The 26991-nt window shown below is 42.2% G+C and overlaps 3 protein-coding genes across 3 annotated transcripts in view; 1 reads left to right on the top strand and 2 right to left on the bottom strand.

Moving 5' to 3' along the window:
- The window catches only part of LOC133619325 (uncharacterized), a 73741-nt gene extending 51774 nt beyond the window's left edge, over positions 1-21967 (bottom strand). The window contains exon 1 of the mRNA XM_072915449.1: positions 21870-21967. The gene's annotated coding sequence lies outside the window, so the exon portion shown is untranslated. The remainder of the gene's footprint in view (positions 1-21869) is intronic.
- Positions 1632-4323, top strand: LOC140679616 (E3 SUMO-protein ligase ZBED1-like). The gene is made up of 2 exons (XM_072915406.1): positions 1632-1776; positions 2470-4323. Exons 1-2 carry the CDS (start codon positions 1679-1681, stop codon positions 4118-4120), a joined length of 1749 nt encoding a protein of 582 aa, XP_072771507.1. The 5' UTR covers positions 1632-1678; the 3' UTR covers positions 4121-4323.
- On the bottom strand, positions 14557-26930 carry LOC133619290 (uncharacterized). Its single transcript, XM_072915517.1, has 2 exons — positions 26716-26930; positions 14557-15836 (listed from the first exon to the last, which is right to left on the bottom strand). The coding sequence occupies exons 1-2, from the start codon at positions 26819-26821 to the stop codon at positions 14557-14559; spliced, it is 1386 nt and encodes a 461-aa protein (XP_072771618.1). The 5' UTR covers positions 26822-26930.
- Between the last annotated feature and the right edge of the window lie 61 nt (positions 26931-26991).

The raw sequence follows: 26991 nt of genomic DNA, 5'->3' as shown, positions 1-26991 counted from the left end.
GCATTTATCCACAGTTTTGTTTTTAGTACTTAATCAATAATTGTATTTTTCTTAAAGCACAGACCGGGAGTGGCAACCATAAATCATGAATAATTTAATATAATGTCAGTAAAACTTTATGTTCTATTCTAATCTAATCCTTGATTATAGCAGACTATATGTAATATGGAAAATTGTAAATTGTTATTTGAGTGCAACAAGACAAGTCCAATGTGTTTAATGCATTTTAATTTATATTTTAACCATGTAAAATTATTATTTGACTCTAAGTTTCTGCTTACAGTCAAAGCTTTCTCTTTCTTCTACATGTACAGACGCTTGTGGAATTCACACATGGATACCTTAAGAAAAAGCGATTGCAGCTATTTGGGATACAACACTTCTCAAACGACAAGAGAACATTCGAATGTCCAGGTCAGCTGTGATTCTACTTACCGAAAAACTTTGTCCATTTGTCGAAGGAGAGTTAACGAGAATGCGGGCTCCCATGGATTAGATAAAAAAGGTAGCGTCAAGGGAAGACTACGGAAAACGGCGAATGCTTTTTTTGGATACACTCGAGGGAGTACTGGAAAGTGGTCCCCTGGGTGATTCCCTTGTCCTACTGGGGGACTTCAACGTTCATGTTGGCAACGACAGCGAAACCTGGAGAGGCGTGATTGGGAAGAATGGCCATCCGGATCTGAACCCGAGTGGTGTTTTGTTATTAGACTTTTGTGTCTGTCACATATTGTCCATAACAAACACCATGTTCAAACATAAGGGTGTCCATATGTGCACTTGGCACCAGGACACTTTAGGCCACAGTTCCATGATCGACTTTGTAGTTGTGTCATCGGATTTACGGCCTCATGTTTTGGACACTCGGGTGAAGAGAGGGGCGGAGCTTTCTACCGATCACCACCTGGTGGTGAGTTGGCTGCGATGGTGGGGGAGGATGCCGGACAGACCTGGCGGGCCCAGACTCATTGTGAGGGTCTGCTGGGAACGTCTGTCAGAGTCTCCTGTCAGAGACAAATTCAATTCCCACCTCCGGAAGAACTTTGAAAATGTCACGAGGGAGGTGCTGGACATTGAGTCCTAGTGGATCATGTTCCGCACCTCTATTGTCGAGGCGGCTGATTGGAGTTGTGGCCGCAAGGTAGTTGGTACCTGTCGTGGCGGTAATCCTAGAACCCGTTGGTGGACACCGGCGGTGAGGGATGCTGTCAAGCTGAAGAAGGAGTCCTATCGGGTTCTTTTGGCTCATAGGACTCCGGAGGCAGCGGACAGGTACCGACAGGCCAAGCGGTGTGCGGCTTCAGCGGTCGTGGAGGCAAAAACTCGGACATGAGAGGAGTTTGGGGAAGCCATGGAAAACGACTTCCGGATGGCTTCGAAGCAATTTAGGACCACGATCCGCCGCCTCAGGTAGGGGAAGCAGTTCACTATCAACATCGTGTATGGTAAGGCTGAAACGACGCGTCGACGTAGTCGACGTCATCGGTTACGTAAATACGTCGACGTCATTTTTGTGCGTCGGCGCGTCGCATATTTACGTCACACAACTGTCATGGCGGAGCGCAGAGCAAACGATGCTAGCGAGGGGAAAAAAACACGCCCAAAGTCGTCAAAAGTGTGGGAGTATTTTAGTAAACGGCCTAATAATGTTGTTTTATGCACACTGTGTCGAGCGGAAATGGCGTATCACAGCAGCACAACGGCTATGAACGAGCATCTAAAAAGAAAACATCCGACAGCGTTCTTCCCATCACCATCAACGAGTCAATCATCCGCGTGAGTATACGTTGTCATTATTACACAAAAACATGAATGTGTTATTTGTATCTGCGTTGTAAATTCATAAACTAAAGCACCGTTTTGCTCTGAGAGGCGCGTTTGGCGTGCCTGTTCAGTGTTTACAAAGACGCGCTCCTCTTTAACGCTAACGTTAATAAGTTGTACAAATACCTCTTACAACATTAACAGTTACATATACTATCTTTAACGCTAACGTTAATAAGTTGTGCAAATACCTTTTACAACATTAACAGTTACATATACTATCTTTAACGCAAACGTTAATAAGTTGTACAAATACCTTTTACAACATTAACAGTTACATATACTATCTTTAACGCTAACGTTAATAAGTTGTGCAAATACCTTTTACAACATTAACAGTTACATATACTATCTTTAACGCAAACGTTAATAAGTTGTGCAAATACCTTTTACAACATTAACAGTTACATATACTATCTTTAACGCTAACGTTAATAAGTTGTGCAAATACCTTTTACAACATTAACAGTTACATATACTATGTACAAACGAACAATTAACTTCACTTTAATCATACTATCATTGTTGTGTTATTAAACCAATTTAACAAGATAATGTGTGTAGTTTAATTAACCTTTTGTATTAAAGTAAGCTGTATTTGGGTATATTTAAAATGAAAATTAATTGTTGTCTCTTATGTTGCAGCAAACGACAAAGCAGTGTCCAGGATTTTTTTCCAAAGAGGCATGGGACTGAATGCACACCCCAAGTGGCCGCTGACCTGACTGATGGTGTCCTGGAAATGATGGTCATAGACATGAGGCCATTAAATATGGTAGAAGGGGAAGGGTTTCAAAAAATGATCAAACGGTTTCACTCTGGCTACACACTACCATCAAGAACCCACTTCACTAAGCTTATGGAGCAAAAATACACAAAGAAAATGAATGAAGTCAAAGCAATCCTGAAAAATGTGAAAGGAAAACTGACACTCACAACTGATGCATGGACAAGTATGGCCACTGAAGCTTACCTTGGTGTCACCATTCACTTTGTTAATGATGAGTGGGAGCTTGCCTCAATTAACTTGACAACAATGCCCCTCAATGAAAAGCACACTGCAGAAAACATTGCCTCTTGGATTGAGGATGTTGTCAATAAGTTTGAAATAAACATAAAACTAGTACAAGTCATTGTACATGACAATGCTGCAAATGTTGTTGCAGCTTTAAGAGTTCTTGAGGAAAGACATGGTGTTTCATCCCTCAGATGTGTTGGCCATACTCTACAGCTTGTAGTTAACCATGCTCTAAAGGACAACCACATCAGCAGAGCTTTAGGAGCAGCAAGAAGTTTGGTCGAGCACTTCAGAAAAAGTGAGCTATCCAGTACAAAACTAAAGGTTAAGCAAAAACAAATGGGTTCTCCAGACCACAGCCTCATACAAGATGTGTCTGTGAGATGGAACAGTTCCTTTTACATGATTAGTCGCCTGCTTGAGCAGAGGTGGCCAATAACAGCAACTCTGTCAGATCCGGAGGTCACTCAAAGAGGGAAGCATTTTCTGGATCTTAAGGCTGACCAGTGGAGCTTGCTTGAAGAACTTGAACAAGTTCTGAAACCTTTTGAATGTGCAACTGTGTACCTGAGTGGAGAATCTTATGTAACAGTTTCCGCTGTCCCTCTGCTGGTCAAAGGGCTTCGGAAGGCTACACAAACTGCTTTTGAAAATGCATCAATCAAGTGTTTCCAGGTCACTGCTGCACGTGAGATAACATCCAGGTGGGAAGCCGAGACCACATTCAAAGATGATGGACCAAATGTGTGCATATTAGCAGCTGCACTTGACCCACGATTCAGGAAGCTGAAATTCCTGACTGCAGATGAGTGTTTAAAAGTTCAATACAAGCTGCATGCAATAGTTCTGGAGGAGAAAAGAAGGGAAAAGGAGACACACGCTCAACAGGGCACAGCAATGCAAGTGGAAAGACCAGATGCTGACAGGCGGCCTGTATCTTTACTAGACACACTTCTTGGCTCAGATTCAGATGAACTCAGCAACAATGAGGAAGACAACAATGACAGTAATGATGCTGAAATGGTCAGAAACGAGTTAGTGTCTTATTTTGGAGAATCCCCCATTTCCAAGGATGAAAACCCATTAAAATGGTGGAAAGAACATCAGGCAAGGTTTCCAAATCTGGCAATGCTGGCTCGGTCTTACCTCTCAGTTCCAGCCACATCGACCCCTTCTGAGCGCCTATTTTCAGCTGCTGGGAATATTGTAAACAAGAAAAGAACCAGCCTCACCCCAGAGCATGTAGACATGCTAACCTTTCTTCATTACAACTGTTAGTCACTCACTGGAATGAGTAGAATTGGTTATAGTGTACTGTGTTGGACTGGATGTTTATTTTGCACATTTTAAAAGCAATACTTAATGTTTACAGTGCTCCAGAATATTTAGATTGGCACAAATGTTTACAGTGTTACAGAATGTTTTGCCATGTTTTCAATGTTGACTGAGTGGCCATACTTTTTTTTTTTGGAAATAAAAGCCATGCCTTTTGAAAAAACTGGCCTAAATTTATTTTTTTCATCTTAATTTTAAATTAAAAAAATAATCGGTAAAAGGAAAAATAATCTATAGATTAATCGGAAAAAAATAATCTATAGATTAACCGATTAATCGAAAAAATAATCTATGGATAATCGTTAGCTGCAGCCCTAGTTTTGATACATCTCAATTTTGCAGTGAAAAAGGGTGTAGTACAGGTTTTTGAGCGTGTACAAACTTGACACATGAGGCCCCAGGTCCCTGGACTGAAGAAGGAGTAACCAAGCACTTGAAGCATCATCTATCTTACTGTTCAGGAAGGTTTCAGATACAGAGAAGACATGGGGTCATGAGTAGATAATATTATGCTTCAAATAATCCAAGTTTGTATGAATACCTCAGATATTTGTGAAAGAAGCAGTGAGGAGGTCCTGGGTAGGGTGGATGTCGCCACATATGAGCAACATACCACAAACTAAACAGCTAATTGGTTATTTTCCCTTGTGTGTTCTTATGTGTTTTACTGCGTCTGCTTTATGTTGGAACCTTTTACAACACACTGAACAACTAAATGATTTTTCTCCAGCGTGTGTTCTCATGTGTCGCCACAAAGAGCCGTTATGAGAAAAGCTTGTACCACAAACTGAACAATTTAATGGTTTTAGTCCAGTGTGTGTTCTCATGTGTTTAGTCAAATAGCTATTTTGAGAAAAGCTTATGCCACAAACTGAACAACTAAATGGTTTTTCACCAGTGTGTGTTCTCATGTGTTTAGTCAAATTGGTCCTAACACAAAAGCTTTTGCCACACACTGAACACTTATAGGGTTTTTCTCCTGTGTGTGTTCTCATGTGTTCAGTCAAATAGCTATTTTGAGAAAAGCTTATGCCACAAACTGAACAACTAAATGGTTTTTCACCAGTGTGTGTTCTCATGTGTTTAGTCAAATTGGTCTTAACACAAAAGCTTTTGCCACACACTGAACACTTATATGGTTTTTCTCCTGTGTGTGTTCTCATGTGTTCAGTCAAAATGCAATTTTGAGAAAAGCTTTTGCCACAAACTGAACAAATAAATGTTTTTTCTCCTGTGTGTGTTCTCATGTGTCGAGTCAAACGGCTCTTCTTAGTAAAACTTTCAGCACAAACTGAGCAGCTGAAACATGTTTCACCTCTCTTCTTTGTAGAGCATTCAGAGTGTTTGTTGTCAGTGTGAGTCCTCGTATCACCTTCACAGTCTTGATCGCTGCTCAAAGTTACTTCAACCTCGTCTTCAGCCTCACTATCTGATAGTGGAGCTAAGAGGTTGTCTACTTGTGGTTTCTCTTCATCATCTTCAGTCTTCACAGAGAGAATACTCAGTGGAAACTTGGTGTAATCAGCTTCCTCTCGTCCTAGAAGACACTCTCCCTCCTGAGTGATGCAGAGTTCCTCCTCTTCCTTTTTAATGCAGGGTGGTTGTGGAGTCTCCTGCTTCAAAGTGGAGCTCCCCCCTAACTGAGCGGAAACTTCTTCTGGATTACCAATCAGCTGCTGGACGTCTGCAAGACACAAACAACAAAAACACACTTTCGTCTATGTACTGTATGTGTGTGTAGTAGGGTTGTACAGTATACTGCTACTAATAAAATATTGTGGTACTAATCAATTGAAATCGGTACTATACCACCTTTGAAAAGAACCGGTACCGTTCTTTCATCTGAATGCCACTGTGCGGCGGTGACTTACTCCAGGGCCCATGTTTTGTCGGGGGTAACACTGGGTCCATTAAGCTCCACTCTTTGGTCGGAAGGACGAGGCCGTCGATTAGTTACAACTTGCTCACTTTATTTATTATTTCCACAGGGCTCAACCGGACATCCACCATGCTATTAACACTCCTGCACATGCTACCACTACCTCTCCTTACTCGCCCGCTCACTCACTGACGTCACTCAGACAACACGTTGACATTCTCACAAACACACATACTACTCTCATTAGTTAACCAGCTCCCCTGCTGGTTAACTTGATGCCAAATATTAGCGCAGTTAAAACTGCCCAATTAGCAGTCAACTAATGCAAGTGAAATGACTACATTTTGTAACAAATTCCTACAATGTTTTGTCTTTAATAAATGTGTTTTACCTGCTACATGGCTTATCTGTGTGCATTTATCCATAGTTTTGTTTTTAGTACTTAATTAATAATTGTATTTTTCTTAAAGCACAGACCGGGAATGGCAACCATAAATCATGAATAATTTAATATAATGTCAGTAAAACTTTATGTTCTATTCTAATCTAATCCTTGATTATAGCAGACTATATGTAATATGGAAAATTGTAAATTGTTATTTGAGTGCAACAAGACAAGTCCAATGTGTTTAATGCATTTTAATTTAAATTTTAACCATGTAAAATTATTATTTGACTCTAAGTTTCTGCTTACAGTCAAAGCTTTCTCTTTCTTCTACATGTACAGACGCTTGTGGAATTCACACATGGATACCTTAAGAAAAAGCGATTGCAGCTATTTGGGATACAACACTTCTCAAACGACAAGAGAACATTCGAATGTCCAGGTCAGCTGTGATTCTACTTACCGAAAAACTTTGTCCATTTGTCGAAGGAGAGTTAACGAGAATGCGGGCTCCCATGGATTAGATAAAAAAGGTAGCGTCAAGGGAAGACTACGGAAAACGGCGAATGCTTTTTTTGGATACACTCGAGGGAGTACTGGAAAGTGGTCCCCCGGGTGATTCCCTTGTCCTACTGGGGGACTTCAATGTTCATGTTGGCAACGACAGCGAAACCTGGAGAGGCGTGATTGGGAAGAATGGCCGTCCGGATCTGAACCCGAGTGGTGTTTTGTTATTAGACTTTTGTGCCCGTCACAAATTGTCCATAACAAACACCATGTTCAAACATAAGGGTGTCCATATGTGCACTTGGCACCAGGACACCCTAGGCCACAGTTCCATGATCGACTTTGTAGTTGTGTCATCGGATTTACGGCCTCATGTTTTGGACACTCGGGTGAAGAGAGGGGCGGAGCTTTCTACCGATCACCACCTGGTGGTGAGTTGGCTGCGATGGTGGGGGAGGATGCCGGACAGACCTGGCGGGCCCAGACGCATTGTGAGGGTCTGCTGGGAACGTCTGTCAGAGTCTCCTGTCAGAGACAAATTCAATTCCCACCTCCGGAAGAACTTTGAACATGTCACGAGGGAGGTGCTGGACATTGAATCCTAGTGGATCATGTTCCGCACCTCTATTGTCGAGGCGGCTGATTGGAGCTGTGGCCGCAAGGTAGTTGGTACCTGTTGTGGCGGTAATCCTAGAACCCGTTGGTGGACACCGGCGGTGAGGGATGCTGTCAAGATGAAGAAGGAGTCCTATCGGGTTCTTTTGGCTCATAGGACTCCGGAGGCAGCGGACAGGTACCGACAGGCCAAGCGGTGTGTGGCTTCAGCGGTCGTGGAGGCAAAAACTCGGACATGGGAGGAGTTTGGGGAAGCCATGGAAAACGACTTCCGGATGGCTTCGAAGCAATTTAGGACCACGATCCGCCGCCTCAGGTAGGGGAAGCAGTTCACTATCAACATCGTGTATGGTGAGGATGGTGTTCTGCTGACCTCGACTGCGGATGTTGTGGATCGGTGGAGAGAAGACTTCGAAGACCTCCTCAATCCCACCAACACGTCTTCCTATGAGGAAGCAGTGCCTGGGGAATCTGTGGTGGGCTCTCCTATTTCTGGGGCTGAGGTTGCTGAGGTAGTTAAAAAGCTCCTCGGTGGCAAGGCCCCGGGGGTAGATGAGATCCGCCCGGAGTTCCTTAAGGCTCTGGATGCTGTGGCGCTGTCTTGGTTGACAACACTCTGCAGCATCGCGTGGACATCCTGGTCGTGGAACTGTGGACCATCTCTATACTTTCGGCAGGGTCCTTGAGGGTGCATGGGAGTTTGCTCAACCAGTCTAAATGTGCTTTGTGGACTTGGAGAAGGCATTCGACCGTGTCCCTCGGGAAATCCTGTAGGGAGTGCTCAGAGAGTATGGGGTATCGGACTGTCTGATTGTGGCGGTCCGCTCCCTGTGCGATCAGTGTCAGAGCTTGGTCCGCATTGCCGGCAGGAAATCGGACACGTTTCCAGTGAGGGTTGGACTCCGCCAAGGCTGCCCTTTGTCACCCATTCTGTTCATAACTTTTATGGACAGAATTACTAGGCGCTAGAGATGCGCGGATAGGCAATTATTTCATCCGCAACCGCATCACAAAAGTCGTCACCCATCCGCCATCCACCCGAACCAACATTTTATCAAAACCACACCGGCCCGCACCCACCCGTTCTTATATATCTAATATAGACGATGCAAGGCATTAGTGAGGTTATAAAGCTTTTGCCTGTTAAAGAAAGGAGACTGATCCAATGCCGCAGAGACATTCAATGCGTGCCACGCTGTCACGGCCCAGACGCACACCAGTGCGCAATCATCTGGGAGCCGCGCTGAGCGCACATCCAAACGCGCTCGCGTCACTCACACTGCTGCAGGCAGCTGCGTTCCATCTGATGAGAGGGACGACTACTTAAACAACCGCCACCAGAGATCCTCCTCCAGCCTCCCGACCACGCTTCCGCCCCTGGACGAACCCTGCCTGCCTCGCCCTTTCTTGACAGCACCGCTCCTCTCAACACGCACCTCCAACACTTACGGTAAAACCCTCCAGTTAAATTCCACACATTGTCTGACACCCATTTCCTGTTTGGTTACATACACATCTAATATATATATATATATATATATATATATATATATATATATATATATATATATATATATATATATATTGATATACATATATTGATATATTAATATATATATATATAATATAGTATAATATAATATATAGTATAATATCATATAATATATTGGATAATATATTGTATGAATTATACATATATAAATATATATATATTATTATTATTATTATTATTATTATTATTATTATTATATTTATATAGAGATATATATAATTCCCTTTTGAATAAATACGCCCCAGGCTAAACGCTCTCCCTGTCTCAGTGCCGTCTCCTTCTACCCGGTATCATCACACACAAATTAATATCTCTTGGCCACGCATTAGTGGCTAAGAGATATTAATGCATGATAATATTATTTATCATTATTATAATATTATTGTCATTTCCATTAAGAAAGTGTTGACTATTGTTGCCAATGCCCTCAGATCAGGAGTGCGTTCCTCACACTTTGTGTGCGCAGTTGCAGCAAGCAGAACGAGGCTTTTAAGAAGTTAAAAAAACGTTTTAGAAAGACTAGGCCTATATTTTCGTTAGGTAAAAAAAATTTTCTGAATTTCTTTCAATGAATATTAACTTGTTAACGTTATAATGCTCAAATAGGGACGAGGGCGGGGTGCACAGTGAAACAGTGAACAATTTCGCGACAAAGATGAACCTTTATTGATTGATCTGCAGCCATGACAAAATATCAGACAATCTCCATTGTCAACGACAGGCAGGAAAATAAAGATAAACACATAGCCTATGTTGTAGGCATAGGCTCATACATTTTTAAGTTGAAATAAAAAAATAAATAAAAAATGTGCCTCATAAGCCTTAGGCTGTCAATCACGCGCACAAACTTAAATTATACAATAACATATGTATGTCATCTCTATTTAAACAAAAATAAATAATAATAATAAATTACCTGCAACTTATTGGCCAAGGCAAATAGCTGAAGGGGGGAAATCAAACCCATCAGACTGCACTTTATCATGGTTTTGCACAAATGTGATGCACCATGTTAGATGTCCCGGTTTTGTGACTGTCGTAGACATAAACAGCGTCGCAGCTCTTGCAAATCACGTAGCCAGCATTACTATCATCCTGATTTACAACCTCATAAAAACGAGTCCACGCTGAACTTTTCTGGCCTTTTTTTCCCCTGGTCTTTAGTTTTCCCTTTTTTAGTTTGTCGCGTACCACGTTTGCTGCCGGCGTTGCAATCTTTTTTTTTTTTCATCTTCTGTTGTGTTGTGCTGCAGTGCAGTGCCTGCTGATAAATAATTGCCTGTTTCAAAGAGTGCTGCTCGTTTTTCGTTTGTGGGTAACAACATTTAACTATGATAAATAAATAAATAAATGGGTTGTACTTGTATAGCGCTTTTCTACCTTCAAGGTACTCAAAGCGCTTTGACACTACTTCCACATTTACCCATTCACACACACATTCACACACTGATGGAGGGAGCTGCCATGCAAGGCGCTAGCCATCACCCATCAGGAGCAAGGGTGAAGTGTCTTGCTCAGGACACAACGGACATGACGAGGTTGGTACTCGGTGGGGATTGAACCAGGAACCCTCGGGTTGCGCACGGCCACTCTCCCACTGCGCCTCGCCGTACCTATGTATATATATTTCCGAATTGGTTTAACCGCCACCCGCCTGAATCTATTTAAAATCTAATTTTTTTAAATTTCAACCGCCCGACCCGCAGATAAAACCTTTTTTTTTTTATTTCAACCGCCCGACCCGCGAATTATCCGCGGACTCCGCGGTTGTGTCCGCAAACCGCGCATCTCTACTAGGCGCAGTCAAGGCGTTGAGGGGATCCGGTTGGGTGGCTGCAGGATTAGGTCTCTGCTTTTTGCAGATGATGTGGTCCTGATGGCTTCATCTGGCCAGCATCTTCAGCTCTCACTGGATCGGTTTGTGAAGTGACTGGGATGAGAATCAGCACCTCCAAGTCCGAGTCCATGGTTGTTGCCCGGAAAAGGGTGGAGTGCCATCTCCGGGTTGGGGAGGAGACCATGCCCCAAGTGGAGGAGTTCAAATACCTCGGAGTCTTGTTCACGAATGAGGGAAGAGTGGATCGTGAGATCGACAGGCGGATCGGTGCGGCGTCTTCAGTAATGCAGACGCTGTATCGATCCGTTGTGGTGAAGGAGCTGAGTTGGAAGGCAAAACTCTCAATTTACCGGTCGATCTACGTTCCCATCCTCACCTATGGTCATGAGCTTTGGGTTAAAACCGAAAGAACAAGATCACGGGTACAAGCGGCCAAAATGAGTTTCCTCCGCCGGGTGGCGGGGCTCTCCCTTAGAGATAGGGTGAGAAGCTCTGCCATCCAGGGGGAGCTCATAGTAAAGCTTCTGCTCCACCACATGGAGAGGAACCAGATGAGGTGGTTCAGGCATCTGGTCAGGATGCCACCTGAACGCCTCCCTAGGGAGGTGTGTAGGGCATGTCCAACCGGTAAGAGGCCAGGGGGAAAACCCAGGACACGTTGGGAAGACGATGTCACCCGGCTGGCCTGGGAACGCCTCGGGATCCCCGGGAAGAGCTGGTCGAAGTGGCTGGGGAGAGGGAAGTCTGGGCTTCCCTGCTTAAGCTGCTGCCCCCGCGACCCGACCTCGGATAAGCGAAAGAAGATGGATGGATGATATTATATTATATTATGTATGCATATACATGTATATTGCTGCATATTAATGAGTATATAATTGGATTGTAATTTTTCCTCTTTTCTCTATTTGTTTAGATCACACACACACACACACACACACACACACACACACACACACACACACACACACACACACACACACACACACACACACACACACATCTACCTTTCAGCAATAAAGATGATTAAAGGATTCTCTGGCCGGAATCTGTCAACGTGTCCCAACTCTAAAAGAACTACTATCCCTTCCTTACACACACCGAACGAGCCTAACAGAGTTGTTGTTTTGCTTTTAGTTTCTAAATGTGACTTTTGCATTCTTTCATCTCCTCTGATGTGAACTCAACTGCCTTCTTCAAGCTAACAATCATGGCGGCTCTTTCTTTACATTCTTCAACAAGGTCGGCTCATTTAGACTTTAAGGGCTTTAAATAGCTTTCCAATGACAAAACTTCAACTCACTCACCTTCATCTTTCGTCTTTATCTCCGTTGGTGATTTGCTGGAAGTTGATTCTCTTTCATGTTCTCTTTTAGCGGACGTCGCCATCTTAGCATAGCAGTAGTCGTCCATCTTCTATCACGTCTTCAATCTTCACTTCACATATCGCTCCAAACTCAATGCACGTTTCGTGGCTTTGGAAAATACCAATTGAGATATTTGTTGCTATATTTGCTGTGAATCATATGACTTTAAGATCGTGAATTCGAAGAATCTCCGAACAACCATAGCATGCGGTCCTCGTCTTTTTGCTTGGCTTCAAGTACATTTGCGCATGCGCTAAAAGCCCGCCACTTCCGTTTCCTACTCCACAACAGTTGTTTTTCAAAATAAAGTAAATTTAATCTTGTTTTAAAACAATGGTTGGCAAAAGTATCTAACATTAAATAATGGACAACAACTCTTTGAAAATAAAATATATATATACAAGCACGTGCACAGACTTTTTCCATGGCTGTTGTTCAAACCAGAAAAAGGGCAAACATTGAAGAAAAAAATCATAGATTTTAAATACTACAAGAAACAGAAATATTTTTCAACCTACTTAGTTGTTTTAGTTAAAAACCTTTAGAAAGTCAAATGATTACTCTGAATAAAGAAGAAAAGCACTAAGAGTGTAGATCTCCACCAGGACCAATCCTATTGTTCACGTGCTACTAAATTGTGTGCCATCTCATGTGTATCGTGTGCTGGTATGACAATAAACTTCCATGAATCCTGTCAAACACCAGACAGTTAGTAATATGGTTTCACATAAAAATGTTGGTGAAACTGCTCATTTCTACCTAGCGATAGGTGGCTCTAACTGTAGTGCTAATCACTCACCAGCAGAAAGCCCTCATCACACTGCTAATCAATAACTACCATCTTAGGCACTTAACATCACTAATCGCCAGTTAACAGCTATCATGCTAAATGCCAACTATCTTAAATGCAAACATGAAAACAAGACACATTAACATCTTTCCCCATTACAAACATCATAACACAATCTAAACTTATATAAACACATTACTGTCTGAGCATATAAGATATTCAATTGTGTTACATCGCAATTTATTATATTGAAATTAGCCATGTGATTAAGATGGGCACGGTCTGACCAATCACAAGTCAGTAGGAGCTGCTTTGTTCTCGTGTTTGGAGAAAGCGGAAGAGTGATTGTCAGCCTGACATTGATGTGTCTCTGAGAACTGAACACATTTTTATAACTTATAACAAAATGTGTTTATACAGTAACCTGCTCACATGAGTCACATTACAGCAGGGGTGTCAAACTCATTTTAGCTCAGGGGCCACATGGAGGAAAATCTATTTCCACGTGGGCGGGACGGGTAAAATCATGGCATGATAACTTAAAAATACGACTATGACAACTTCAGAGTATTTTCTTTATTTTTTACTTTGGCCATAGAACAAGCACATCCTAAAAATGTACTTATCACAAATAATCATCTTGACAAATACTCCAAGTTAGTAAAATATTTTGAGGGGAAAAAATGGCACCTTTTCAAAAACACCTTGAAGAACACAATGAACTTAGACTTAATCTCAGTGTTACTATTAAACTTTAAGTCAGAACCCATCTAGGTTTGAACAAAAAAACAAAATAAAGCATAGAGAAAAACTATTCTATGTATCAACTACCTCATTTGTCATTTCCACATATTAATCCTGTGCTAACTCAACAAACCATACACACTGAGGTAGAAACTATTCAAGAGTGTTGAGTTACTTCCTGTCTTCTAGACATAATGTGTATTGATAGAAAAATAAAAGCTGTGCAATGTGTGAACAATTTCAACAAAGCATAAATAAAAAGTTCAAAGACTGACAGTATTGCAGTAAATCACACACTGTTCACTTTCTTTACATTTGCACAGAAGACAATCATTTTCACAGAACTATATCAGTGTGCAGTGTCTCATGCTGCATTTTAATTATGTCAGTTTTGATACATCTCAATTTTGCAGTGAAAAAGGGTGTAGTGCAGGTTTTTGAGCGTGCACAAACTTGACACATGAGGCCCCAGGTCCCTGGACTGAAGAAGGAGTAACCAAGCACTTGAAGCATCATCTATCTTACTGTTCAGGAAGGTTTCAGACACAGAGAAGACATGGGATCATGAGTGGATAAGATTATGCTCCAAATAATCCAAGTTTGTATGAATACCTCAGATATTTGTGAAAGAAGCAGTGAGGAGGTCCTGGGTAGGGTGGATGTCGCCACATATGAGCAACATACCACAAACTAAACAGCTAATTGGTTATTTTCTCTTGTGTGTTCTTATGTGTTTTACTGCGACTGCTTTATGTTGGAACCTTTTACAGCACACTGAACAACTAAATGGTTTTTCACATGTGTGTGTTCTCATGTGTTCAGTCAAACGGTTCTTAATAGAAAAGTTTTCACCACAAATTGAACAATTAAATGGTTTTTCACCTGTGTGTGTTCTCATGTGTTGAGTCAAATGGCTATTTTGAGAAAAGCTGTTGCCACAAACTGAACAACTAAATGGTTTTTCACCTGTGTGTGTTCTCATGTGTTTAGTCAAATAGCTATTTTGAGAAAAGCCTTTGCCACAAACTGAACAAGTACATGTTTTTTCTCCTGTGTGTGTTCTCATGTGTTCAGTCAAACGGTTCTTATAAGAAAAGTTTTCACCACAAATTGAACAATTAAATGGTTTTTCACCTGTGTGTGTTCTCATGTGTTGAGTCAAATGGCTATTTTGAGAAAAGCTGTTGCCACAAACTGAACAACTAAATGGTTTTTCCCCTGTGTGTGTTCTCATGTGTTTAGTCAAATAGCTTTTTTCATAATAGCCTTTGCCACAAACTGAACAAGTACATGTTTTTTCTCCTGTGTGTGTTCTCATGTGTTGAGTCAGATTGCTATTTTGAGAAAAGCTGTTGCCACAAACTGAACAACTAAATGGTTTTTCACCTGTGTGTGTTCTCATGTGTCGAGTCAAATATCTATTTTGAGAAAAGCTTTTGCCACAAACTGAACAAATAAATGTTTTTTCTCCTGTGTGTGTTCTCATGTGTCGAGTCAAACGGCTCTTTTTAGTAAAACTTTTAGCACAAACTGAGCAGCTCAAACATGTTTCACCTCTCTTCTTTGTAGAGCATTCAGAGTGTTTGTTGTCAGTATGAGTCCACGTATCACCTTCACAGTCTTTATCGCTGCTCAAAGGTTCTTCAACCTCGTCTTCAGCCTCACTATCTGATAGTGGAGCTAAGATGTTGTCTACTTGTGGTTTCTCTTCATCATCTTCAGCCTCACTGTCTGATAGTGGAGCTAAGAGGTTGTCTACTTGTGGTTTCTCTTCATCATCTTCAGTCTTCACAGAGAGAATACTCAGTGGAAACTTGGTGTAATCAGCTTCCTCTCGTCCTAGAAGACACTCTCCCTCCTGAGTGATGCAGAGTTCCTCCTCTTCCTTTTTGATGCAGGGTGGTTGTGGAGTCTCCTGCTTCAAAGTGGAGCTCCCCCCTAACTGAGGGGTAACTTCTTCTGGATTACCGATCAGCTGCTGGACGTCTGCAAGACACAAACAACAAAAACACACTTTCTTCTATGTACTGTATGTGTGTGTAGTAGGGTTGTACAGTATACTGATACTAATAAAGTATCGTGGTACTAATCAATTGAAATCGGTACTATACCACCTTTGAAAAGAACCGGTACCGTTCTTTCATCTGAATGCCGTTGTGCGGCGGTGACTTACTCCAGGGCCCATGTTTTGTCGGGGGTAAGACTGGGTCCATTAAGCTCCACTCTTTGGTCGGAAGGACGAGGCCGTCGATTAGTTACAACTTGGTCACTTTATTTATTATTTCCACAGGGCACAACCGGACATCCACCATGCTATTAACACTCCTGCACATGCTACCACTACCTCTCCTTACTCGCCCGCTCACTCACTGATAATTGTATTTTTCTTAAAGCACAGACCAGGAGTGGCAACCATAAATCATGAATAATTTAATATAATGTCAGTAAAACTTTATGTTCTATTCTAATCTAATCCTTGATTATAGCAGACTATATGTAATATGGAAAATTGTAAATTGTTATTTGAGTGCAACGAGACAAGTCCAATGTGTTTAATGCATTTTAATTTATATTTTAACCTTGTAAAATTATTCTTTGACTCTAAGTTTCTGCTTACAGTCAAAGCTTTCTCCTTCTTCTACATGTACAGACGCTTGTGGAATTCACACATGGATACCTTAAGAAAAAGCGATTGCAGCTATTTGGGATACAACACTTCTCAAACGACAAGAGAACATTCGAATGTCCAGGTCAGCTGTGATTCTACTTACCGAAAAACTTTGTCCATTTGTCGAAGGAGAGTTAACGAGAATGCGGGCTCCCATGGATGTGATAAAAAAGGTAGCGTCGAGGGAAGACTACGGAAAACGGCGAATGCTTTTTTTGGATACACTCGAGGGAGTACTGGAAAGTGGTCCCCCGGGTGATTCCTTTGTCCTACTGGGGGACTTCAACGTTCATGTTGGCAACAACAGTGAAACCTGGAGAGGCGTGATTGGGAAGAATGGCCGTCCGGATCTGAACCCGAGTGGTGTTTTGTTATTAGACTTTTGTGCCCGTCACAGATTGTCCATAACAAACACCATGTTCAAACATAAGGGTGTCCATATGTGCACTTGGCACCAGGACACCCTAGGCCGTAGTTCCATGATCGACTTTGTAGTTGTGTCATCGGATTTACGGCCTCATGTTTTGGACACTCGGGTGAAGAGAGGGGCGGAGCTTTCTACCGATCACCACCTGGTGGTGAGTTGGCTGCGATGGTGGGGGAGGATGCCGGACAGACCTGGCGGGCCCAGACACATTGTGAGGGTCTGCTGGGAACGTCTGGCAGAGTCTCCTGTCAGAGACAATTTCAATTCCCACCTCCGGAAGAACTTTGAACATGTCACGACGGAGGTGCTGGACATTGAGTCCTAGTGGATCATGTTCCGCACCTCTATTGTCGAGGCGGCTGATTGGAGCTGTGGCCGCAAGGTAATTGGTACCTGTCGTGGCGGTAATCCTAGAACCCGTTGGTGGACACCGGCGGTGAGGGATGCCGTCAAGCTGAAGAAGGAGTCCTATCGGGTTCTTTTGGCTCATAGGACTCCGGAGTCAGCGGACTTGTACCGACAGGCCAAGCGGTGTGCGGCTTCAGCGGTCGTGGAGGCAAAAACTCGGACATGGGAGGAGTTCGGGGAAGCCATGGAAAACGACTTCCGGACGGCTTCGAAGCGATCTGGACCACCAGCCGCCGCCTCAGGAAGGGGAAGCAGTGCACTGTCAACACCGTGTATGGTGAGGATGGTGTTCTGCTGACCTCGACTACGGATGTTGTGGATCGGTGGAGGGAATACTTCGAATACCTCCTCAATCCCACCAACACGTCTTCCTATGAGGAAGCAGTGCATGGGGAATCTGTGGTGGGCTCTCCTATTTCTGGGGCTGAGGTTGCTGAGGTAGTTAAAAACCTCCTCGGTGGCAAGGCCCGGGGGTAAATGAGATCCGTCCGGAGTTCCTTAAGGCTCTGGATGCTGTGGGGATGTCTTGGTTGACAAGACTCTGCAGCATTGCGTGGACATCCTGGTCGTGGAACTGTGGACCATCTCTATACTTTCGGCAGGGTCCTTGAGGGTGCATGGGAGTTTGCCCAACCAGTCTACATGTGCTTTGTGGACTTGGAGAAGGCATTCGACCGTGTCCCTCGGGAAATCCTGTAGGGAGTACTCAGAGAGTACGGGGTATCGGACTGTCTGATTGTGGCGGTCCGCTCCCTGTGCGATCAGTGTCAGAACTTGGTCTGCATTGCCGGCAGTAAGTCGGACACGTTTCCAGTGAGGGTTGGACTCCGCCAAGGCTGCCCTTTGTCACCCATTCTGTTCATAACTTTTATGGACAGAATTACTAGGCGCTAGAAAGTCGTCACCCATCCGCCATCCACCCGAACCAACATTTTATCAAAGCCACACCCGCCCGCACCCACCCGTTGTCATATATCTAATATAGACGATGCAAGGCATTAGTGAGGTTATAAAGCTTTTGCCTGTTAAAGAAAGGAGACTGATCCAATGCAGCAGAGACATTCAATGCGTGCCACGCTGTCACGGCCCAGACGCACACCAGTGCGCAATCATCTGGGAGCCGCGCTGAGCGCACCTCCAAGCGCGCTCGTGCGCGCGTCACTCAAACTGCGGCAGGCAGCTGCGTTCCATCTTCAATCAACACACCCGGCACTGATGAGAAGGACGACTACTTAAACAACCGCCACCAGAGATCCTCCTCCTGTCTCCCGACCACGCTTCCGCCCCTGGACAAACCCTGCCTGCCTCGCCCTTGTCTTGACAGCACCGCTCCTCTCAACACGCACCTCCAACACTTACGGTAAAACCCTCCAGTTAAATTCCACACATAGTCTGACACCCATTTCCTGTTTGGTTGCATACACATCTAATATATATATATATATATATACATATATTGATATATATATATATTGATATATATATAATATAATATAGTATAATATAATATATAGTATAATATCATATAATATATTGGATAATATATTGTATGAATTATACATATATAAATATATATATATATATTATTATTATTATTATATCCATCCATCCATCCATCTTCTTCCGCTTATCCGAGGTCGGGTCGCGGGGGCAGCAGCTTAAGCAGGGAAGCCCAGACTTCCCTCTCCCCAGCCACTTCGTCCAGCTCCTCCCGGGGGATCCCGGGAGGAGCTGGACAGGAGGACAGGACAGGAGGATTATTATTATATATATATTTATATAGAGATATATATAATTCCCTTTTGAATAAATACGCCCCAGGCTAAACGCTCTCCCTGTCTCAGTGCCGTCTCCTTCTACCCGGTATCATCACACACAAATTAATATCTCTTGGCCACGCATTAGTGGCTAAGAGATATTAATGCGTGATAATATTATTTATCATTATTATAATATTATTGTCATTTCCATTAAGAAAGTGTTGACTATTGTTGCCAATGCCCTCAGATCAGGAGTGCGTTCCTCACACTTTGTGTGCGCAGTTGCAGCAAGCAGAACGAGGCTTTTAAGAAGTTAAAAAAATGCTTTAGAAAGACTAGGCCTATATTTTCATTAGGTAAAAAAAAAATTCTGAATTTATTTCAATGAATATTAACTTGTTAACGTTATAATGCTCAAATAGGGACGAGGGCGGGGTGCACAGTGAAACAGTGAACAATTTCGCGACAAAGATGAACCTTTATTGATTGATCTGCAGCCATGACAAAATATCAGACAATCTCCATTGTCAACGACAGGCAGGAAAATAAAGATAAACACATAGCCTATGTTGTAGGCATAGGCTCATACGTTTTTAAGTTGAAATAAAAAAATTAAAAAAAACTGTGCCTCATAAGCCTTAGGCTGTCAATCACGCGCACAAACTTAAATTATACAATAACATATGTATGTCATCCCTATTTAAACAAAAATAAATTAAATAAATAATAATAATAAATTACCTGCAACTTATTGGCCAAGGCAAATAGCTGAAGGGGGGAAATCAAACCCATCAGACTGCACTTTATCATGATTTTGCACAAATGTGATGCACCATGTTAGATGTCCCGGTTTTGTGACTGTCGTAGACATAAACAGCGTCGTAGCTCTTGCAAATCACGTAGCCAGCATTACTATCATCCTGATTTACAACCTCATAAAAACGAGTCCACGCTGAACTTTTCTGGCCTTTTTTTCTCCTGGTCTTTAGGTTTCCCTTTTTTAGTTTGTCACGTACCACGTTTGCTGCCGGCGTTGCAATCTTTTTTTTTTTCATCTTCTGTTGTGTTGTGCTGCAGTGCAGTGCCTGCTGATAAATAATTGCCTGTTTCAAAGAGTGCTGCTCGTTTTTCGTATGTGAATAACAACATTTAACTATGTATATATATTTCCGAATTGGTTTAAACGCCACCCGCCTGAATCTATTTAAAATCTAATTTTTTTAAATTTCAACCGCCCGACCCGCGGATTATCCGCGGACTCCGCGGTTGTGTCCGCAAACCGCGCATCTCTACTAGGCGCAGTCAAGGCATTGAGGGGATCCGGTTTGGTGGCTGCAGGATTAGGTCTCTGCTTTTTGCAGATGATGTGGTCCTGATGGCTTCATCTGGCCAGCATCTTCAGCTCTCACTGGATCGGTTTGCAGCCGAGTGTGAAGCGACTGGGATGAGAATCAGCACCTCCAAGTCCGAGTCCATGGTTGTTGCCCGGAAAAGGGTGGAGTGCCATCTCCGGGTTGGGGAGGAGACCATGCCCCAAGTGGAGGAGTTCAAGTACCTCGGAGTCTTGTTCACGAATGAGGGAAGAGTGGATCGTGAGATCGACAGGCGGATCGGTGCGGCGTCTTCAGTAATGCAGACGCTGTATCGATCCGTTGTGGTGAAGGAGCTGAGTTGGAAGGCAAAACTCTCAATTTACCGGTCGATCTACGTTCCCATCCTCACCTATGGTCATGAGCTTTGGGTTAAAACCGAAAGAACAAGATCACGGGTACAAGCGGCCAAAATGAGTTTCCTCCGCCGGGTGGCGGGGCTCTCCCTTAGAGATAGGGTGAGAAGCTCTGCCATCCGGGGGGAGCTCAAAGTAAAGCTTCTGCTCCACCACATGGAGAGGAACCAGATGAGGTGGTTCAGGCATCTGGTCAGGATGCCACCTGAACGCCTCCCTAGGGAGGTGTGTAGGGCATGTCCAACCGGTAAGAGGCCAGGGGGAAAACCCAGGACACGTTGGGAAGACGATGTCACCCGGCTGGCCTGGGAACACCTCGGGATCCCCGGGAAGAGCTGGTCGAAGTGGCTGGGGAGAGGGAAGTCTGGCCTTTCCTGCTTATGCTGCTGCCCCCGCGACCCGACCTCGGATCAGCGGAAGATGATGGATAGAAGATGGCTCGGGTGTGATTCACTACAATAAGGCCCCACAGCACACTGAATTCCAGTTAATTGAAATACCACAACACTGGATATTGTTCAGATAAGTTACATTTAAGAACTTGCACACAAAGCAACACTGGAGATGGCTATGAGGGCGCATTTTCCGCGCATGCGTATTAGGTCGTGTTGCGCCGGCAGACGGAGTGGGAGGGGGTCTTAACGGTGGCATTGTGTGTGTGTGGACAAGGATAAGGTTAGGTGGGATTTATCCTGGATAACCTTAGCTTGCTTAGTGTAGAAGGGGCCTTAGAGATAGTGGCTGTTATGTCCACTCAAAAATCCATCCAATAACTTGATGGACTCGAGGAACAACTTAGTTTAGTAATGCTCGCTAACTTTTTTATTAGTGGCATTTGCCAAACATAGGAAAGAGAAACTCTTCTGTTTAAATTAAAAAATTCAGACAGCGACCAAACAACTGTAGGCTAGTCTTCAAAACACGCTGCTAACGAGTCGTTGCTCGCGCCTTGAACACGTCCATTCTTTTCTGTTACTTGACGACACGACAAACTGTACAGAGACTTTGTTAAATGTGACTAAATACTCACCTCACCTCAAGACCACGACATGATGAAAATAAAAACACACCAAACGAAAGCCTATTGTGTGTCTTTAACCAGTTTTGTAATGTTCCTGTGTCTTTAAGTTGATAGGTCAATCTGTGACGTCATTTCCCCTTTAAAGCACGTCTTTGTCAGAATAGCCGGTTTCAATCAATGGTGGCAGCCAGCCTTGTGTGCGTTGACGACTAAATGTAAGTTTTGTCACATACTGTTACAGCATTTGAACTGAATGTCGTGCCTTGCTACTTCTGCAAATGTTTGGTGCATCGTATGCTAAGTTCAGTTGTGTTTGGGTCAATTGAGAGATAATTAGTCTCGTTGACGGCGTTTACATTCACGAGTAGTTTATTTAGGAGTTTGGCCTTTAGATGGCGACAGAGACCACATAATCGCCATTTATGGCTCTGAAGCTTAGAAACTTGTTTGAAGTTCATGCATAGTTAAATGCAGTATATATGTTGTTGTCATGCACACCTTTATATTATATTATATTATATTATGTATGCATATACATGTATATTGCTGCATATTAATGAGTATATAATTGGATTGTAATTTTTCCTCTTTTCTCTATTTGTTTAGACCACACACACACACAGACACACACACACACACACACACACACACACACACACACACACACACACACACACACACACACACACACATTCACATCTACCTTTCAGCAATAAAGATGATTAAAGGATTCTCTGGCCGGAATCTGTCAACGTGTCCTAACTCTAAAAGAACTACTATCCCTTCCTTACACACACCAAACGAGCCTAACAGAGTTGTTGTTTTGCTTTTAGTTTCTAAATGTGACTTTTGCATTCTTTCATCTCCTCTGATGTGAACTCCACTGCCTTCTTCAAGCTAACAATCATGGCGGCTCTTTCTTTACATTCTTCAACAAGGTCGGCTCATTTAGACTTTAAGGGCTTGAAATAGTTTTCAAATGACAAAACTTCAACTCACTCACCTTCATCTTTCGTCTTTATCTCCGTTGGTGATTTGCTGGAAGTTGATTCTCTTTCATGTTCTCTTTTAGCGGACGTCGCCATCTTAGCATAGCAGTAGTCGTCCATCTTCTATCACGTCTTCAATCTTCACTTCACATATCGCTCCAAACTCAATGCACGTTTCGTGGCTTTGGAAAATACCAATTGAGATATTTGTTGCTATATTTGCTGTGAATCATATGACTTTAAGATCGTGAATTAGAAAATTCTCCGAACAACCATAGCAGGCGGTCTTCGTCTTTTTGTTTGGCTTCAAGTACATTTGCGCATGCGTTAGAAGCCCGTCACTTCCGTTTCCTCCTTCACAACAGATGTTTTTCAAAATAAAGTAAATGTAATCTTGTTTTAAAACAATGGTTGGCAAAAGTATCTAACACTAAATAATGGACAACAACTCTTTGAAAATAAAAAAAATATATATACAAGCACGTGCACAGACTTTTTCCATGGCTGTTGTTCAAACCAGAAAAAGGGCAAACATTGAAGAAAAAAATCATACATTTTAAATACCAGAGGTGTGGACTCGAGTCACATGACTTGGACTCGAGTCAGACTCGAGTCATGAATTTGATGACTTTAGACTCGACTTGACAAAATGTAAAGAGACTTGCAACTCGACTTGGACTTTAACATCAATGACTTGTGACTTCACTTGGACTTGAGCCTTTTGACTTGCTACTTTCCCCAAAACCCAAAGCTTAAAAAGTTATTTGGGAGCGCTCCGTATCTTTCATTTTCTTCGTCTGTGTCTCTCAGCGTGTTGTTCCTGTCAGCTGGTGTGCTCTCAGTACAACAGCCAATCAAATTAGATCTACGTTGTTTTCATCACGCAGCATTCATCCAATCGAATTGCAGGAGAACTAATGACCAAGAGTTGTCAAACAACGCGGCGGTGAGAAACAATTATGCCAAAGTTGGTTTTGTTCGGGTATAAAAACTACGACTTGGTCAACAAAAAACGAATTGCCATATGCAAATCACGCAGTTTGAATATTACATACGGAGACGCAACAACTTCCAACTTCGTTCGACATTTGAAGTTGCACAAAGAAGGGTAAGTTTTGAATGCAAAATAACGTTTATTGGCTAAGTAACGTGACTTTTATTTGCTGTGTAGTTAAATCAGTGAGGCTGCAAACTCACTGCTAACGTTATAACCATAGACATCTTATAAGTAGACGCAGCATAGAGCGCTACTGCCTACTGGCGCAGACGAGACGCGTGGCCGCCATCTTGGAGTGGTGATCCGCTCCACTCAGAGCAATTCATTTGGCAGGAGCAATGAACTGTCAGCGCATTTAATTCATTTTACCTCACTGAATACCACTGATTTTCACCCCCCTTTTTGTCATACGTTTAGCTATGATAAAGGACACATGTTTTTATTATTCAAAGTTTGCTTAACAGTAATAGAATAATCTTATATGCTATAAGTGACCAGACATCCGAGATCAAAACTGGGAATATAATCCCAGAGAAGGGGGAAAAAAATGGTCAGCTATTTTTAAATTGAAGAAACAATATGATTAGGTTATATATACATGCGTAAATCCTACACAAACAATGTATGAATACATTAGATATCTATACATCTTATAGACTGTATCTCTGTTGCTGCAGCAGCAGAGAGTTTATTCTGTCTTGACACTTTGAATTTATATTTTCTATTACTTTCTTTCCTTAAATGATCATGTTTATAGTGATTGTGTAAGTTGCTTTGGATAAAAGCGTCTGCCAAATACTTCAACATAAACATATATAAACACCTTAAAGTCTTTATATCAGCTAAAACCACCAATCTGTTTCACTGGATTCAGAATAAAACCAAATTCTGGTTTACCCAACAATGTTAGTATTTGATTATTGTTACTTGAAGACTTATTCCTGGTTACAATTATACTGTTAAGAAATTATTGCCTTATACTTTGCCTAAAATGAGAATGCATCATAATCAGTGGCGGCTGGTGAATTTTGTTTTAGGTGGGGCTGAAAGTTTGTAAACCAAACCCCTGTTTTTTTAAACTGTTTTTTATCTAACAAACTGTTCTTAGGGTAATTTATATTTGCTTTTTAAATGTGTATTTTTATTTCTGTTTTAAATGTTATTTTTTTAGTCTGTCCTTTGCCTCTATTTATTTGTGGTGTACAGCCCTTTGTTTTTCAACTGTGCTTGTTTTTAAATGGCTTTATAAATAAAGTTGGTATGGTATGTAGGGAGGTTATCCGCCCCCCAGAAGATTTCTTTGTGATTTTCACATACAAATATTGAAGATCTTTGCTCCTTCTCAACTCTGTGCTAATATTCTTTTCACAAAACAAACCAATAGTACGTTAATGTCAAATCTTACTTACGAAAAGTAGTCCCCCGATTCCTATTTTCAACAGTCCGCTCATTTGAGCAGGAAAACGCTGAACACCAGCCCGGCCGGCATCTTTGTTTTCTACCTGTCAACTGTCAGTTTAGGCTGCTCGCCGGCTCCTCATCACCACTTCAAGATGGCGGCCAAATTGCTCGCGTCACAGCAGCCAATGCTGCGTCTACTTATAAGATGTCTATGGTTATAACTTCATTGCAAACACGGCAATCTGTTGCGTCCACTGCAGTTCGCTACCGTATTCATACTTTTTGTCAAGTGATTTTTTTTAAGCAGGCTTGCATGAGGTACCTACACGTAACGTTACGTTAGTCAATGTATCACACACAGCAACGTAACGTTAGACGGCGGTCAGCAGCACCGCGGATTTTAGCCACCTACAAAAAGACAAACATAGTCAAATAAAGGTCAGTTAAAATGTATACTATATTAAGAATATGTGTACATATTGCATAGAGCCCTGACATCTAAAAAGTACCAACTCGGTTCATTGTCATGTTCATGTATTTGTTATGTTTTTCATGTGTACGCACACATAAACACACATACAGTATGAGATGAGATCAATGAGATAAGGTGAGAACAGAATAGAAACCGCTATGGAACTGGTTAAAATGCAATATGCCATGGAAATACAATGTTAACACTTTTGTGCAAATAAGTACAGTGGAACTGGTTAATAGTGCTATTATGAAGTGCAATATCAGCACTATTTTTTTCCTGCAATTTCAAATGCACTTGTTTTAATAAATAAAAACAGCGTTTGATAAGCATACACAATCTGTGTAAATATATTAGTCTGTGGTAGGGCTGGGCGATATATCGATATGCGCGATATATCGCGGGTTCGTCTCTGTGCGATATAGAAAATGACTATCGTGATATTCGAGTATGCTTTCTCACGTCGTTGCTTTTAGCTGCTTTCCAGATCAACACTGTATGAAAAAAATAGTGATTTTTTTAGTTGTGATTTCCTTCTCTGCATGAAAGTTTAAAAGTAGCATATATTAATGCAGTATGAAGAAGAATGTTTTAATGTAGACACATAGAATCATCATACTGCTGTGATTATATGCATCAAGTGTTCATTCAAGGCTAAGGCAAAATATCCACATATATATCGTGTATCGTGATATGGTATTAAAATATCGCAATATTAAAAAAAGGCCATATCGCCCAGCCCTAGTCTGTGGTTAAAAGGACTTGAAAGGACTCGAAACTCAAAATGTAGGATTTGGGACTTGACTTGAGACTTTCCATTCTTGGCTCGAGACTTGAGGGCAAAGACTTGAGACTTACTTGTGACTTGCAAAACAATGACTTGGTCCCACCTCTGAATCATGGCGGCTCTTTCTTTACATTCTTCAACAAGGTCGGCACTTTTACACTTTCAGGGCTTGAAATAGCTTTCAAATGACAAAACTTCAACTCACTCACCTTCATCTTTCGTCTTTATCTCCGTCGGTGATTTGCTGGAAGTTGATTCTCTTTCATGTTCTCTTTTAGCGGACGTCGCCATCTTAGCATAGCAGTAGTCGTCCATCTTCTATCACGTCTTCAATCTTCACTTCAGATATCGCTCCAAACTCAATGCACGTTTCGTGGCTTTGGAAAATACCAATTGAGATATTTGTTGCTATATTTGCTGTGAATCATATGACTTTAAGATCGTGAATTTGAAAATTCTCCCAAAAAATCATAGCATGCGGTCTT

Source organism: Nerophis lumbriciformis, linkage group LG20 (assembly GCF_033978685.3).
Source record: "Nerophis lumbriciformis linkage group LG20, RoL_Nlum_v2.1, whole genome shotgun sequence".
Classification (NCBI taxonomy): Eukaryota; Metazoa; Chordata; class Actinopteri; order Syngnathiformes; family Syngnathidae; genus Nerophis; species Nerophis lumbriciformis.
Note: the sequence above shows the minus strand (reverse complement) of the source record. Positions and strands in the feature narration are given on the sequence as shown.

Coding starts and splice junctions, on each gene's coding strand:
- LOC140679616 (XM_072915406.1), top strand. CDS start 1,679: ATGGCGTATCACAGCAGCACAACGGCTATGAACGAGCATCTAAAAAGA. Junction 1,777..2,469: donor TCAACGAGTCAATCATCCGC/GTGAGTATACGT, acceptor CTTATGTTGCAG/CAAACGACAAAGCAGTGTCC.
- LOC133619290 (XM_072915517.1), bottom strand. CDS start 26,821: ATGGACGACTACTGCTATGCTAAGATGGCGACGTCCGCTAAAAGAGAA. Junction 15,837..26,715: donor GATAAAGACGAAAGATGAAG/GTGAGTGAGTTG, acceptor TGTGTCTTGCAG/ACGTCCAGCAGCTGATCGGT.